This window comes from Coregonus clupeaformis, chromosome 12 (assembly GCF_020615455.1).
Source record: "Coregonus clupeaformis isolate EN_2021a chromosome 12, ASM2061545v1, whole genome shotgun sequence".
Taxonomy (NCBI): domain Eukaryota; kingdom Metazoa; phylum Chordata; class Actinopteri; order Salmoniformes; family Salmonidae; genus Coregonus; species Coregonus clupeaformis.
In genome coordinates, this window is record NC_059203.1 from 40,618,680 (window position 1) to 40,635,348 (window position 16,669).

At 43.3% G+C, this 16,669-nt stretch overlaps 1 protein-coding gene across 1 annotated transcript; it reads right to left on the reverse strand.

Moving 5' to 3' along the window:
• Positions 1-10,794: 10,794 nt before the first annotated feature.
• LOC121578473 (NEDD8-activating enzyme E1 catalytic subunit-like) lies at positions 10,795-16,413 on the reverse strand. The gene is made up of 8 exons (XM_041892845.2): positions 16,294-16,413; positions 16,009-16,089; positions 15,642-15,724; positions 12,348-12,428; positions 12,076-12,119; positions 11,892-11,956; positions 11,521-11,676; positions 10,795-11,418 (listed from the first exon to the last, which is right to left on the reverse strand). Exons 1-8 carry the CDS (start codon positions 16,411-16,413, stop codon positions 10,795-10,797), a joined length of 1,254 nt encoding a protein of 417 aa, XP_041748779.2.
• Positions 16,414-16,669: the final 256 nt, after the last annotated feature.

Here is a 16,669-nt window from a genome sequence, read left to right on the forward strand (position 1 = left end):
ATGGGAGAAGTCGAATGGTATCTTGAATCCCCCATCTTGTCCTAAACTGACTTGAACTATTAAAATAATCATTCCCCCAATAGTCTTTCTTGGTTTCAGTATTTCTATGAGATCGAATCAGTGCATAATTTCCCTGTTTAGGTTGACCTGGATTAATACATAATATGGTTAACATGATGATGCAGCTCAGAGTCCCCCAAAATCCCCAAAACCGCCATTCCAATCCTGTCCCTGACCCACCTGCCTGGTACTTCCCCATACCCACACCTCTATAAACACCCCACAGTGATGAAAGGTCGGGGTAGGGTTTCTTCGTTAACAGAGTTTATCCCCGAACCCTAGTGGTTCAGTTCTTCTCTTTAACTCTGTGTGTGTTCAACGGTGTTGGTATGTGGGCCTACCTTTTTGCAGTGGGTAACGTGGACCCAAGTGGCTCTCTCAGCTATTCTTATAGCGAAGGCAGTTACCAATAGGACTTGGTATGGTCCCTCCCAGCGTGACTGCTTTCAATCCTTTTTCCTCAACGATTGGATCCACACCCAGTCTCCAGGTTATATACTATGAATCACCTTCTCCTTTAATTCTCCTGTAGGACACAAATTCTTAGACATACGGTTAACAAACAATTTTCTCATGTGTTCTGCTAGTGTATTCTCTAGTTCTATGTCTGCCTGTTCTGGTCCTGCCAACTGTGGCATTCTGTAAGGTCTTCCAAACACTTTCTCAAAGGGGGATAACCCATCTTTATCTGGGGTTACTCTACATTTCTTCCCTTCACTCCGTGATAACTCTATAAAATCCATTTCCAATTGCTGGAAGGGGTACTTAGCCGGAGGATACTCACCCTGAGGTGCCCTTTGTCTGCCCTGGTGATTATTTTGAGCACAGATAACACATCTTGAACAAAGGTTATTATTATTATTTTTAAATCATTAGTAATGCCATATGCAACAAAGTGTTGTCTAATCTGCTCTATCAGCCATCCCTCCCGTTGACACATGGCTCTGCCCGTGTGTCAATATTGCATCATATCTAAACAGTAATTTTGGGAGAATTGGTAAGCTGTCTTTGACCCATATTCCTTCCTTATCTACTGCACCTTGCTTCACCCATCTGTGAACTACTGTAGCTCTCTATAAGTAGATCTCTATCTATCGAAACTTCCTCTTTTGACAGCTGACTGGAACCAGAGAAGTGTTTCGACCCAGCCTTTGCATTCCCCAAAGTAACGCTATCCTTCCCTGTAGTATACTAAACATTACCATCATTCTAAATATTTCATAAATGTTACTTATCCCAAGTGTTCATACCCTAAACTCAGTAAAAACAGAAAAACTCCATAAAATTCACTGTGTGTGCTCCTTTAAGACTTATCACCTTTAACCTGTTGAAAACCCCCTAAAATCAAAATAACAACCCTTTATAAACATCATACCAGGTGTGTTGTATTTTATTTGAAAAACCAAATTGAAAAACAACAACCAAAAATAGCCAGGCCCTACTTAATTTGGTAGCTCACTTTTACGAACTAAATACTGCCTAACTCCACTAAACTGCTCCCCCTAGCCCTGGGCAACATTCCAATGAGATTAGCGAATCTCTTTATCCTGGAAGAGAAATTATACATTTTATTAACCTTCAATTACCATCAGTAATCTAAAGATGGTAAGTACACACAAAACATGATACAGATATCCCCAGTCCTAACTCATCAATAATCGTTTGTATCAATCTAATTCCTCATAACTAATCCATAAAACCACTCAAAATTCCTCGAGTATACAATGATTATGTTTAATTGATTACCCTTCAGATCATATCCTCTTTAAATCTCACAATGATTATTGAACCCCTAAGTCTGCTCCATGTGATCTCATCTCAAATGATCCATTATCAATTATTTGTTCAACACCATAGGAAAATCTGTCTCCCCTTCTATTGTTCCTGTCGCCCCTGTAAATGTCATATTTAATTCATTAGCCAATACAATCACATACTCCGTGTAAGTAAGACATATTTTATCCCAGGCATCCCCTTAACATAATGCTATAGGAGACTTCCATCAATCCTGGAAGACACTATATAATACCACGTTTCATTAAGTTCACCACACCTTCTAATATAAACCTATAACCCCTTTCTATTAATTTAATCATCGCAACCTGTTGCATTGTTTTTAAAATATAAACCTATTGTTTAATAACTTCATACTTATAACCAATGTTTATTCAATCCATCATCCTAATAGTCACAACTATATCCCATTGTTCAACATACCATAAACAGATTATCGTTTTAGAAATCACCAATTATTTTCATACACCACTGGTGTTACCCAACCTATACAATAAAGTAATAACCATTAGAATTTGTCAAAGAAATGCTTTTCATTCAACTATTCAAACTTCTGCTCGATACAGTCAAGCAAGTACAACTCTTTTACCCGCGAACTAGAAACATAAATTATTTTCCTTTGTTCTCAATTCAAATCATTGTCCCAACTCTATAGCGATTTTCAGTTCGCTATTCAATTTCTTTAACTGTTCTCTCTGATTAGGCCCTAATTAATAAAACAAATACTTTATATCGTTGATAAGCATACATTTAATTATATTCCTATCATTTGAACTATGTACTGTCTCTCACCCCTTTCTATTTAACCCAAACCACGCTACAAATCTTCCATTCAACATCACCAAACCAAATACTCAGTAGTATCCGGTTACCACCCATACCAGCCGTTGATTTCCACTTTATAATTGCTCTCCTGACCATCAGTTCTCACACACACACACACACATACACACACATACATACACACACACACACACACACACACATGCATACACACACACATACATACATACACATTTCACACAGTTTCAGGGTGTAATAATTAGTCACTACTAAGAAAGTACTAATCATACTTAAAACAAGAACATTTCACAACTATATTTAAGGGGGGAACATTTAGTCATTACTTTTAACCTATATATATTTTAATTCCTATATCACAGGCTCACCCAGGTGGGACGCCGGGTGGCATCCCTAAAGGGGGGTACTGTCACGCCTGCACCTGCTCCCACTCCCTGGCACTCGAGGGCATCAGGCTGCCCATCATTACGCACACCTGTTACCATCAATACGCGCATCAGCACTCATTGGACTCACCTGGACTCCTTCACTTTGTTGATTGCCCCTTCTATATCTGTCTGTTCCTGAGTTTGATCCCCGTGTCTGCATTGTTGTTTCATGTCCCCTGTCCAGACGTTGTCCGTGTTTTGTTCCATATCTTTTATTTATTAAATCATCACCCTGTACTTGCTTCCCGTCTCCCAGCATCTGTCGAACCAAGATCGTTACACATGGATGTTTCATGGTAGTGTGGGGTATGCACAATGGGTCAACTTTGAGCACCTCTATCTCCTGAATGTTTTGGCATTCAGGTCCAACAAGTCACTTTCTGACCACTTCTACCATGTGCAAACATGTTTGAGAGGTTTCATTCAAATCCAAAGGGGTGCGGTGAGAAAGTGATTGAATTCATATGGAATGACCCCAAATTATTCTTGAGATATTTACCTATTAGAAACAATCTGAATATCAAACTCACAAAAATGATATTTACACACACTTACCATAACATGTGCTAATTGTGATGGTAGCCATTTTGAAGAACCAGAAATTTAAAAAATGACCAAGGTGACACCCCCACACGTGATATCATTGAAAAACACAGAATGTCCTCTCAACGGTACAACAGGACCTAACACAGTGGCATGTCTCGTGGAAATTCTAATCAATAATGAGGAGAGACAAGGTCAATCACCAATCAGGATATTACTTTATTAAAAACGTATAAGGTAGTAAGTGAGGCTGGTCGACTCAACACTCTTGAGAGCTCTGACATACATACAATACAGATATATTTTATAGTAAATATACACCCTCTGTCTACATGACAAACAGCAGATGTGTGGAATGATTAAAAAGGTTAGGATTTGTATGAAATAAATTAATAATTCACAGCAGACAGTATCTGAGGTGAAGACTGTTCTCATTGCATGGAAACCAGGGTTTGGCACCAAGACAAGGTTCTTATCAACATTATCTATACCCGAGCCATCTCTCCCTGGTACCTTACATTGTGCAAACACCAATTCAGTCTATGAAAATGCAGGCTCAGTCAGACCACAGTAAACCCCCTCTCACACAACATTAATCATGAAATGGAATGTGGCTGTTGGTTTTATCACCTAGCCATCCCTAAATCAATTGCCAGGCCCAGCTTCAGAGGCTCCTCTCAGTTCACACAGAAGAGAGAGTTTCTAAGAACCCTATTATATTGCATAAAACAGTATTAAACATAATCTTGTAATTTTTTCACCATACGGACCAAAAACGAAAGTCCATCAGAGAGGACAAAAATGAATTGCTGGGTCTCAGGAAGCTATGGGAATAAGTTGTGCACTAAGTAGGGAATAGGGTGTCATTTGGGACGTGGGTACTTTCTCTCTCTCTCTCTGATATTGGAAAATAACAGACATACAATGAACCTCTCTGGACTTTTGTACACAACAGTGCTGAGCAACAAATCCACATATAAACATATAGCAAGAAAAATTACTTCTCTGAGTTCCCAGTTGTCTTGAAAGTACCACATGCAACCAGCTGTGTAACATTATGTTGCTGAATGTTTGCTGACACGTGTTTGTAGCATGTTAGCTAAAAAGACTGGTACTCATGTTAGACAAGTACCATCCTTCATTTATTTTTGCCCTATAAAATATACAATAGACTTTTATGAGAACAGACATGTTGTTTTAGCACTAGTAGCAGACGTAGCCCCTGAATGCTAGCTAGCAGTGCTAACTAACCTAGCCCTTGATCATGACTCCCAGTTCCATTACAGTAAAGGCTGTCATGCCCTGACCTATAGAACTCTAGTTAGTTTGGTCAGGGTGTGCATGTTTAGTATCTATGTTATGTTTTCTATGTGTAGAATCTAGGTATTGGTTTTCTATGTTTGGCCGGGTGTGATTCCCAATCAGAGACAGCTGTCGCTCGTTGTCTCTGATTGGGGATCATACTTAGGTAGCCCAGTTGCCTACTATGTTTGTGGGATCTTGTTCCATGTATAGGCTTGTATTGTGCGTGTTCCTAGTCCGGTCCGGCCCGTACCTGCTCCTCGCACCAGACCAGTGGTGCGTGTGTCCAGTCCGGCACAGCCCATGCGTGCTCCCCGCACCAAGCCAGTGGTGCGTGTTCCTAGTCCGGTCCGGCCCATACCTGCTCCTCGCACCAGACCAGTCCGGCACGGCCCGTGCCCATTCCACCGGTAGCTGCTCCACTCCAGAGCCAGAGCAGTCCGCTCCACCGGTGCCTGATCCAGCTCCGGTCGGTTGCTCCACTCCGGAGCCAGAGTAGTCCGCTCCACCGGTGCCTAGTCCAGCTCTGGTCAGCAGCTCCACTCCAGAGCCAGAGCAGTCCGCTCCACCGGTGCCAAGTCCAGCTCCGGTCAACGGTTCCACTCCGGAGCCAGAGCAGTCCGCTCCACCGGTGCCTGATCCAGCTCCGGTTGGTTGCTCCACTCCGGAGCCAGAGTAGTCCGCTCCACCGGTGCCCAGTCCAGCTCCGGTCAGCGGCTCCATTCCGGAGTCAGTGCATTCCGCTCCACCGGGATCTAGTCCAGCTCCGGTCAACGGCTCCACTCCGGAGCCAGAGCAGTCCGCTCCACCGGTGCCTAAGCCAGCTCCGGTCAGCGGCTCCACTCCGGCGCCAGAGAAGTCCGCTCCACCGGGATCCGGTTCAGCTCTGGTCAGCGGCTCCACTCCGGGTCCAGACGTCAGCCCCTCTCTAGGTTCGGAGTCTCCCACACCAGGGTCCAGACAGGGATCGATGCATCGTGGGAGGACTGAGGGGAAGCTCCGCGTTGAGGATGGAGAAGAGGGAGGAGACGTCACGGCCGGAGCCGGAGCCGCCACTGAGGCTGGAAGCCCACCCAGACCCTCCCCTGTTAAGTCAGGTTTGTGCGGCCGGAGTCCGCACCTTTGGGGGGCGGGGGGTACTGTCACGCCCTGACCTATAGAACTCTAGTTAGTTTGGTCAGGGTGTGCATGTTTAGTATCTATGTTATGTTTTCTATGTGTAGAATCTAGGTATTGGTTTTCTATGTTTGGCCGGGTGTGATTCCCAATCAGAGACAGCTGTCACTCGTTGTCTCTGATTGAGGATCATACTTAGGTAGCCCAGTTGCCTACTATGTTTGTGGGATCTTGTTCCGTGTATAGGCTTGTATTGTGTTTAGCCTGAGGACTTCACGTTTTGTTGTTTTTGTTTGTGTGTTTATTTTAATAAATAAACATGTTTGCATTTCACGCTGCGCCTTGGTCTGACCCGTCCTTCAACGACCGTGACAAAGGCAGAATGCCGCCAAGGCCTGATTTATCGTGAGCAAGTGCCGACCCAAACAACATGGCTGTTATCATAAAAGTAGGTACCTACCTAACTTGCAAATCCGGGTTAGTTATGAATATCTTTGTCCGAGTTTAAATGAATTGGCTAGCTATATAACGTTAGCTAACATAGGGATCTTAGCTAGGAGAGCAAAGGTTATTTATAATAAGGGTTACATGAACTTCTCTGAAATGAAAATGGATGGCCCTCGCTTCAGAAAAAAATATTTTACCTAAACCCTCCTTGAATGCTTAAAAAAACCATGTGACCCCCACTATACCCAAAATAATAATTAAAACAAAGCAGAGAACATGTCTACCATTTACTCTCACTTCTTGGACAGACCAGAGCCTTAGATACAGTGCATTTGGAAAGTATTCAGACCCCTTGACTTTTTCCACATTTTGCTACATTACAGCATTATTCTCAAATGGATAAAAAAATTTTAAATCCTCATCAATCTACACACAATATCCCATAAAGACAAAGCAAAAACAGGTTTTTAGAAATGTTTGCTAAGTTATAAAAAACAAAAACACCTTATTTACATAAGTAATCAGACCCTTTGATATGAGACTAGAATTTGAGCTCAGGTGAATCCTATTTCCATTGATCATCCTTGAGATGTTTCTACAACTTGATTGGACTCCACCTGTGGTAAATTCAATTGATTGGACATGATTTGGAAAAGCATACACCTGTCTATATAAGGTCCCACAGTTGACAGTGCATGTCAGAGCAAAAACCAAGCCATGTGGTCAAAATAATTGTCCGTAGAGCTCCGAGACAGGATTGTGTCGAGGCACAGATCTGGGGAAGGCTACCAAAAAATGTCTGCTGCATTGAAGGTCCCCAAGAACACAGTGGCCTCCATCATTCTTAAATGGAAGAAGTTTGGAAGTAGCAAGACTCTTCCTAGAGCTGGTCTCCCGGCCAAACTGAGCAATCGGGGGAGAAGGGCCTTGGTCAGCGAGGTGACCAAGAACCAGATGGTCACTCTGACAGAGCTCCAGAGTTCCTCTGTGGAGATGGAAGAACCTTCCAGAAGGTCAACCATCTCTGCAGCACTCCACCAATCAGTCCTTTCTGGTAGAGTGGCCAGACGGAAGCCACTCCTCAGTAAAAGGCACGACAGCCCGCTTGAAGTTTGCCAAAAGGTATCTAAAGGACTCAGACCATGAGAAACAAGATTATCTGATCTGATTAAACCAAGATTGAACTTTTTGGCCTGAATGCCAAGCGTCACATCTGGAGGAAACCTGGCACCATCCCTACGGTGAAGCATGGTGGTGGCAGCATCATGCTGCAGGGATGTTTTTCAGTGGCAGGGACTGGGAGACTTGTCAGGATCGAGGGAAAGATGAACGGAGCAAAGTACAGAGACTTCCTTGATGAAAACCTGCTCCAGAGTGCTCAGGACCTCAGACTGGGGTGAAGGTTCACCTTCCAACAGGACAACGACCCTGAACACACAGCCAAGACAGCGACGCTCCCCATCCAACCTGATCTAGCTTGAGAGATATGCAGAGAAGAATGGGAGAAACTCCCCAAATACAGGTGTGCCAAGCTTGTAGCATCGAAAATGTCATGCAATTCTACGTAATTTTACATATTAGCAGATTCTTTAATACCACACAAATTACAGGCTAGGACTGGACAGAGAGATAGGCCTATGTGAAAAATAGGAGTAGGTTGTAGAGAATCAAAGGACTATGAATGTAATAAGAAACTTTAGGTGCTGGCGTAATGCCGGTAGCAACCACTACAGAATGTCCGGTCAGAACAAGGATGAGGCGGATATCCAGGTTAAGGGGAGATTAATGGAAGAAGATGTCCAAATTCACACATACATCACACACACACACACACACATCTGGCCACTCATGGTCAGATAACTGAGAATCATGTCCAGTGAGAACTGACATTAATTATGGTTCTGAAAGGAAAGAGGAGAAAGAAAACATAGGCTATAGCACTGCTATAATATGAATTACATGTATGCTAGCACATAAACTAGCACACCACAGCAGGCATAAGGCCTATTCACATGGCAATCTACTAAAAAGCCTAGTGGACTTGTACACATGAACCTCAGGCAAATGTGCTCAAATAAACATTACAGTAATGTTGAAATGTATACATAACATAAATACAATGAGCATGAGCGATATATATAGTACCAGTCAAAAGTTTTGACACACCTACTCATTCAAGGGGTTTTCTTTATTTTTACTATTTTCTATATTGTAGAATAATAGTGAAGACTTCAAAACTATGAAATAACACATATGGAATCATGTAGTAACCAAAAAAGTGTTAAACAAATCAAAATATATTTTATATTTAACATTCTTCAAATGGCCACCCTTTGCCTTGATGAAAGCTTTGCACACTCTTGGCATTCTCTCAACCAGCTTCATGAAGTATTCACCTGGAATGCATTTCAATTAACAGGTGTGCCTTGTTAAAGGTTGATTTGCGGAATTTCTTTCCTTTTTAATGCATTTCAGCCAATCAGTTGTGTTGTGACAAGGTAGGGGTGGTATACAGAAGATAGCCCTATTTGGTAAAAGACCAAGTCCATATTATGGCAAGAACAGCTCAAATAAGCAAAGAGAAACAACAGTCCATCATTACTTTAAGACATGAAGGTCAATCAATCCGGAACATTTCAAGAACTTTGAATGTTTCTTCAAGAGCAGTCGCAAAAACCATCAATCGCTATGATGAAACTGGCTCTCATGAAAACCGCCACAGGAATGGAAGACCCAGAGTTACCTCTGCTGCAGAGGATAAGTTCATTAGAGTTACCAGCCTCAGAAATTGCAGCCCAAATAAATGCTTCAGTGTTCAAGTCACAGACACATCTCAACATCAACTGTTCAGAGAGGACTGTGTGAATCAGGCATTCGTGGTCGAATTGCTGCAAAGAAACCACTACTAAAGGACACAAATAATAAGAAGAGACTTGCTTGGGCCAAGAAACACGAGCAATGGACAATAGACCAGTGGAAATTTGTCCAGATTTGAGATTTTTGGTTCTTTGTGAGACGCGGTGTGGGTGAACGGATGATCTCCGCATGTGTAGTTCCCACCGTAAAGCATGGAGGAGGAGGTGTTATGGTGTGGGGGTGCTTTCCTGGTGACACTGTCTGTGGTTTATTTAGAATTCAAGGCACACTTAACCAGCATGGCTACCACAGAATTCTGCAGCGATACGCCATCCCATCTGGTTTGGGCTTAGTGGGACTATCATTTGTTTTTCAACAGGACAATGACCCAACACACCTCCAGGCTGTGTAAGGGCTATTTGACCAAGAAGGAGAGTGATGGAGTGCTGCATCAGATGACCTCCACAATCCCCCGACCTCAATCCAATTGAGATGGTTTGGGATGAGTCGGATGGCAGAGTGAAGGAAAAGCAGCCAACAAGTGCTCAGCATATGTGGGAACTCCTTCAAGACTGTTGGGAAAGCATTCCAGGTGAAGCTGGTTGAGAGAATGCCAAGAGTGTGCAAAGCTGTCATCAAGGCAATATTTTGATTTGTTTAACACTTTTTTGGTTACTACATGATTCCATATGTGTTATTTCGTAGTTTTGATGTCTTCACTATTATTCTACAATGTAGAAAATAGTAAAAATAAAGAAAAACCCTTGAATGAGCAGGTGTGTCCAAACTTTTGACTGGTACTGTACATATACACAATTGAAAATAGCCTAGCACCATAAAATGAGCAAAGCTAATAAATGGCTAATCTCTAACAGTCATACTAAAATGCTCATGCAAAATGCTAACGCTAGCGGGAGCACGAGCTAGCGAACAAGCTCAACACACACACTGTAATTATACACAATAGACCACAAAACTTAGCTCCACATAATATGACACAGATCTCAAGGCACTTATGTTTAGATGCACGCACAATTAAAGATCAGACAGACAGGGATGTCCAAAGGAGGAAAAGTTAAGCAGGAGGGAAAACTGTGGTAGTGCTTATCAGGATGGGGAAAGCACGTTTCTGACCACAGAGTGTGCTGTGGTCATAGACTAACTGAAACTGAAGTCCCGGGAATCAAGGCCGCTGATAGGCTGAACGAGATGTGGTGATAACTCATTGGCTTGACCTTGACCAATAAGCCACTAACAAAAGTGGGGGTCCTCTGAATGGGAGACTAACCTGCCCGACTAGAACTAACCAGAAGGGATGGCTAAAATCAGCTGACTGAAGCTGGCCGTTTTAACAGCCACTCCCAAATGTGTTGTACAAATTTGAAATCCACAACAAAGGGCAGCTAGGGCAGACAGTCAATGAGAGGAATGACATGAATACTTGTGGTCATCTAGAGAGGCAGAAATGTAGACCAGACGGGCGACTGGTCCAACAGAAGGCCTGTCTTTTGATGCACCTTGCCGCCCCGTCACAAAGGTGCTTGAGTTCACCAGACCAGGGCGATTGACGCTGTGGGGGCCAGTGCAGGCTGTGAGGCAGTTCTGGAAGAGGGGAACCAACTAGATGTGGTGGTGGATCTGATGGCGGCTGCCCCCTCTGCCCAGGAACAGGCAACAGGAGTACCTCAACAGTGAGGGCTTGTAAGACCCCCAGGGGAGGAGCAGGAGTCATATTGACCCCTGGCACAGTGTCAGCTGAAGACACCAGGACTGGAGACCGCAGAGCCACCGCGGCAGAGCTCGACGAGCGTCTCAGGACTGGAGACCGCAGGGCTGCAGCAGCAGAGCTCAACGAGGACCTTGGGACTGGATACTTAGGTGGCTGGAGCCACAAAGCAGCAACGAGCAGTGGCCACCGGACAAGCCAGACGCAGGCAGAGGGACCAGGTGAAGGCCCCGGATCAGGAGGTTGGGCCGCAGCAGTAAAGCTCGATGAAGGTCTCAGCACATACTCAACACAATGTTCTGGTAACCGGGGCATGGAGGCTATCGTACACATGGGGAAGTTAATCTGAGAAAATAAATATATTTAGAGGAAGCAACACATTAGATCCCGGAATAAAAAAGAATAGCCTTCCTGATACATCTGGACATAAAACAAAAGCTAGCACACCTGTGATGGGTAGAGCTCCAGGGTGCAGTAGATGCAGGCAGTCATGCCAGGGAAGACTACCCAAGCGTTGCCCTTGAAGCCCTCTGTCCTCCTGTCAATCAGCGGGATGATGGAGCTGGAGTCCAGCACCCCGTCTTTATAAACCAGCAGAGACAGCTAGAGAGGAAAGGAACATCACACAGGGTAAATGTGAAAAAGGCAGACCACACTGATCTCTGTTTAACAATCAGTTTTGTATATCTAATGGACTGGCTTTTTATAGATTGATCATGGAAATCTGTGCAGGACATAAGGGTACTTGAACAAGTGAGCACTAGATTGCTTTTGACTTGATCTATATTTAATTTAGAATACTTTTTGTAATAACATACCAACATGCCATTCATCCACCTCCTGGTGATTATGGAGTCGAGTCCACAAACTATTATGTGGAATTCTGGGTGAGGTAGACAAAGATGTAATTATTTCAAATGAAACAAAGCATACAGCTAATTTGATGTTTCCCATAATGAGTAATCTGGAAGAGGATGAGGATAGAAGAGTCCCAGTACCTACGTCTGTAAAACGGCTCATCAAAGTCTTCGATTTTCTTGAAATGGCTGTGAAATTTTTTACAGATATCAGTAGATTAGGGCGGCATGTTGCCTAGCGTTTACAGCGTTGGGCCAGTAACCGAAAGGCCGCTGGTTCTAATACCCTGTAAAACAACACATTTAACTGCACCTAAGTGACAATAAAAAAATAAAAAATATTAGCCTGGGCTATAATAATAATTGATAATAAATCAACTCCCAAATCACCCATTTTACCTTATCTCCAAAGGATACGGCAACACATTGCATCCTGGAATGCGGCTATTGATAAAATCCGCTGCAATGTCTGCCTTTGGCCGTCCCACATCCTTCAGCCTTGAGAGATACACACACCATCCATTAGAAAAAGTATAGTGCATTCGATGAGTATTCAGACCCCTTGACTTTTTCTACATTTTGTTACGTTACAGCCTTATTCTAAAATGGTTTAAATTGGGGGGTTTCCTCATCAATCTAAACACAATACCCCATAATGACAAAGCAAAAACAGGTTTTTTGAAATGTTGGCAAATATAAAAAACTGAAATATCACATTTACAGTGAGGGAAAAAAGTATTTGATCCTCTGCTGATTTTGTACGTTTGCCCACTGACAAAGAAATTATCAGTCTATAATTTTAATGGTAGGTTTATTTGAACAGTGAGAGACAGAATAACAACATAAAAATCCAAAAAAACGCATGTCAAAAATGTTATAAATTGATTTGCATTTTAATGAGGGAAATAAGTATTTGACCCTCTGCAAAACATGACTTAGTACTTGGTGGCAAAACCCTTGTTGGCAATCACAGAGGTCAGACGTTTCTTGTAGTTGGCCACCAGGTTTGCACACATCTCAGGAGGGATTTTGTCCCACTCCTCTTTGCAGATCTTCTCCAAGTCATTAAGGTTTCGAGGCTGACGTTTGGCAACTCGAACCTTCAGCTCCCTCCACAGATTTCCTATGGGATTAAGGTCTGGAGACTGGCTAGGCCACTCCAGGACCTTAATGTGCTTCTTCTTGAGCCACTCCTTTGTTGCCTTGGCCGTGTGTTTTGGGTCATTGTCATGCTGGAATACCCATCCACGACCCATTTTCAATGCACTGGCTGAGGGAAGGAGGTTCTCACCCAAGATCTGACGGTACATGGCCCCATCCATCGTCCCTTTGATGCGGTGAAGTTGTCCTGTCCCCTTAGCAGAAAAACACCCCCAAAGCATAATGTTTCCACCTCCATGTTTGACGGTGGGGATGGTGTTCTTGGGGTCATAGGCAGCATTCCTCCTCCTCCAAACACGGCGAGTTGAGTTGATGCAAAAGAGCTCCATTTTGTTCTCATCTGACCACATCACTTTCACCCAGTTCTCCTCTGAATCATTCAGATGTTCATTGGCAAACTTCAGACGAACATGTATATGTGCTTTCTTGAGCATGGGGACCTTGCGGCCGCTGCAGGATTTCAGTCCTTCACGGCGTAGTGTGTTACCAATTGTTTTCTTGGTGACTATGGTCCCAGCTGCCTTGAGATCATTGACAAGATCCTCCCGTGTAGTTCTGGGCTGATTCCTCACCATTCTCATGATCATTGCAACTCCACGAGGTGCATGGAGCCCCAGGCCGAGGGAGATTGACATTTCGTTTGTGTTTCTTCCATTTGCGAATAATCGCAGCAACTGTTGTCACCTTCTCACCAAGCTGCTTGGCGATGGTCTTGTAGCCCATTCCAGCCTTGTGTAGGTCTACAATCTTGTCCCTGACATCCTTGGAGAGCTCTTTGGTCTTGGCCATGGTAGAGAGTTTGGAATCTGATTGATTGATTGCTTCTGTGGACAGGTGTCTTTTATACAGGTAACAAACTGAGATTAGGAGCACTCCCTTTATGAGTGTGCTCTAATCTCAGCTTGTTACCTGTATAAAAGACACCTGGGAGACAGAAATCTTTCTGATTGAGAGGGGGTCAAATACTTATTTCCCTCATTAAAATGCAAATCAATTTATAACATTTTTGACATGCGTTTTTCTGGATGTTTTTGTTGTTATTCTGTCTCTAACTGTTCAAATCAACCTACCATTAAAATTATAGACTGATAATTTCTTTGTCAGTGGGCAAACGTACAAAATCAGCAGGGGATCAAATACTTTTTTCCCTCACTGTACATAAGTATTCAGACCCTTTACTTAGTACTTTGTTGAAGCACCTTTGGCAGCAATTACAGCCTTGAGTCTTCTTGGGTATGACGCTACAAGCTTGGCACACCTGTATTTGGGGAGTTTCTCTGCAGATCCTCTCAAGCTCTGTCAGGTTGGATGGGGAGCGTTGATGCACAGCTATTTCCAGGTCTCTCCAGAGATTTCAATCGGGTTCAAGTCCAGGCTCTGGCTGAGCCACTCAAGGACATTCAGAGACTTGTCCCGAAGCCACTCCTGCGTTGTCTTGGCTGTGTGCTTAGGGTCGATGTCCTGTTAGAAGGTGAACCTTCGCCCCAGTCTAAGGTCCTGAGCGCTCTGGAGCAGGTTTTCATAAAGGATCACTCTGTACTTTGCTCCGTTCATCTTTCCCTCGATCTTGACTAGTCTCCCAGTCCCTGCCGCTGAAAAACATCCCCACAGCATGATGCTGCCACCACCATGCTCCACCGTAGGGATGGTGCCAGGTTTCCTCCAGACGTGACGCTTGGCATTCAGGCCAAAGAGTTCGATCTTGGTTTCATCAGACCAGTTTACATACCAATCTTGTTTCTCATGGTCTGAGAGTCCTTTAGGTGCCTTTTGGAAAACTCCAAGTGGGCTGTCATGTGCCTTTTACTGAGGCGTGGCTTCCATCTGGACACTCTACCATAAAAGCCTGATTGGTAGAGTGCTGCAGAGATGGTTGTCCTTCGGGTTCTTGGTCACCTCCCTGACCAAGGCCCTTCTCCCCTGATTGCTCAGCTTCGCCGGGCGGCCAGCTCTAGGAAGAGTCTTGGTGGTTCCAAACATCTTCCATTTAAGAATGATGGAGGCCACTGTGTTCTTGGGGACCTTCAATGCTGCAGAAATGTTATGGTACCGTTCTCCAGATCTGTGCCTCGACACAATCTTGTCTCAGAGCTCTACGGAAAATTATTTCGACCTCATGGCTTGGTTTTTGCTCTGACATGCACTTTCAACTGTGGGACCTTATATAAACAGGTGTGTGCCTTTCCAAATGATGTCCAATCAATTGAATGTACCACAGGTGGACTCCAATCAAGTTGTAGAAACATCTCAAGGATGGTCAATGGAAACAGGATGCACCTGAGCTCAATTTCGAGTCTCATAGCAAAGGGTCTGAATACTCATGTAAATAAGGTATTTCTTGTTTTCGCTTTGTCATTATAGGGTATTGTGTGTAGATTGATTAGGAAAACATATACTTAATCAATTTTAGAGTAAGGCTGTAAATGTAACAAAATTCTGAAAAAGTTAAGTGGTCTGAATACTTTCCGAATGCACTGTATATACAAAATCAACAACACACCAATAATGACAAGGGATGAGGAGAAAAAAGTAAAAGGCAAATGATCTGACCTAAAGAAGATCTGTCTGTTGAGGTTGGAAACGTCAATGGTATCCATGTCAACAACGTATATGTGACGAAAACCTGAAAAGGCCTGGTCCACTGCATCCCCAAAAGAAGGGAAAAAGATAGAGGGAATATCTATCAGAACCAATGTTGTTGTATGTGTCCTAATTAAACTACTTAATTAAGACTACACTGGGGATCTTTTTCCTCAAGAGATAGGCTATTCTACTTACATTTCCGCCAAAGATATGATACGCCAACTGACGGTTACTAGCAGAACAGTGTGTGCAGGTCTATCTCTCACATTGCCACTCATTGCAAAGGGAAAATATGTTGTAGAGTAGCATGTGCATTCAAGAGATGAAATCGTACCAAATCTTTGAGAAGTTCACATCCAAGGCCACCTGCTCCAATAACAAGTATTTTGCAGATGTCTAAGAAAAACTGGAGCAACTGTAGGGAAATAAGCAACAGTTCTATTAGGGCTAGGTTAATCAATAATAAAGGAGGATATCACAGCACACTCAAAGTATTCAGATGTGCAACTGAGCTCTGGTATGATATGAACCATGGCTTTTAGTATGAAACTATTTCCAACCCATTCAGTGCTGTTCTTTGTTTTATTTACAAACTTTGAGTATGCACTGTGATGATTACCTCTGTGCTAGGCTCAAAGTCATGGTAAGCGTAAGGTCCTGGTCTTTCCAGAAACGTATTGATGTGGTTCCATCGTCCATCCCATTCGCCCCTGTCTCCGCTGCCCCCACCCACCACCATCCTGGAGAGAACACAGGACAGGACTCCAGCTAAATATGTTAGTGGGGAGATATTTGAGGATGATGAAACTTCATTATCTAATAGATTTTACATTTTGAAAAAACAGCTGCCATACATATTTATAGCAGACAACTAGCAGAGAAGCAAATTATTATTTTACAAACAATAATATGTAGAAAGTACAGTCATGATTACCTAGCAGCAACCTTATGACATATTTTCTTGTCTCATGTTTATTTTTGTTTATATGCTATTC

Bases quoted from the DNA above. Each gene is read 5' to 3' on its own strand.
- LOC121578473 (XM_041892845.2), bottom strand. From the start codon at position 16,413: ATGGTGGTGGGTGGGGGCAGCGGAGACAGGGGCGAATGGGATGGACGA. The intron at 12,120-12,347 runs GTATCCTTTGGA...AAAATTTCACAG, and splicing joins CCAGGATGCAATGTGTTGCC to CCATTTCAAGAAAATCGAAG. The intron at 11,677-11,891 runs GTATGTTATTAC...TTTCCTCTCTAG, and splicing joins GGTGGATGAATGGCATGTTG to CTGTCTCTGCTGGTTTATAA.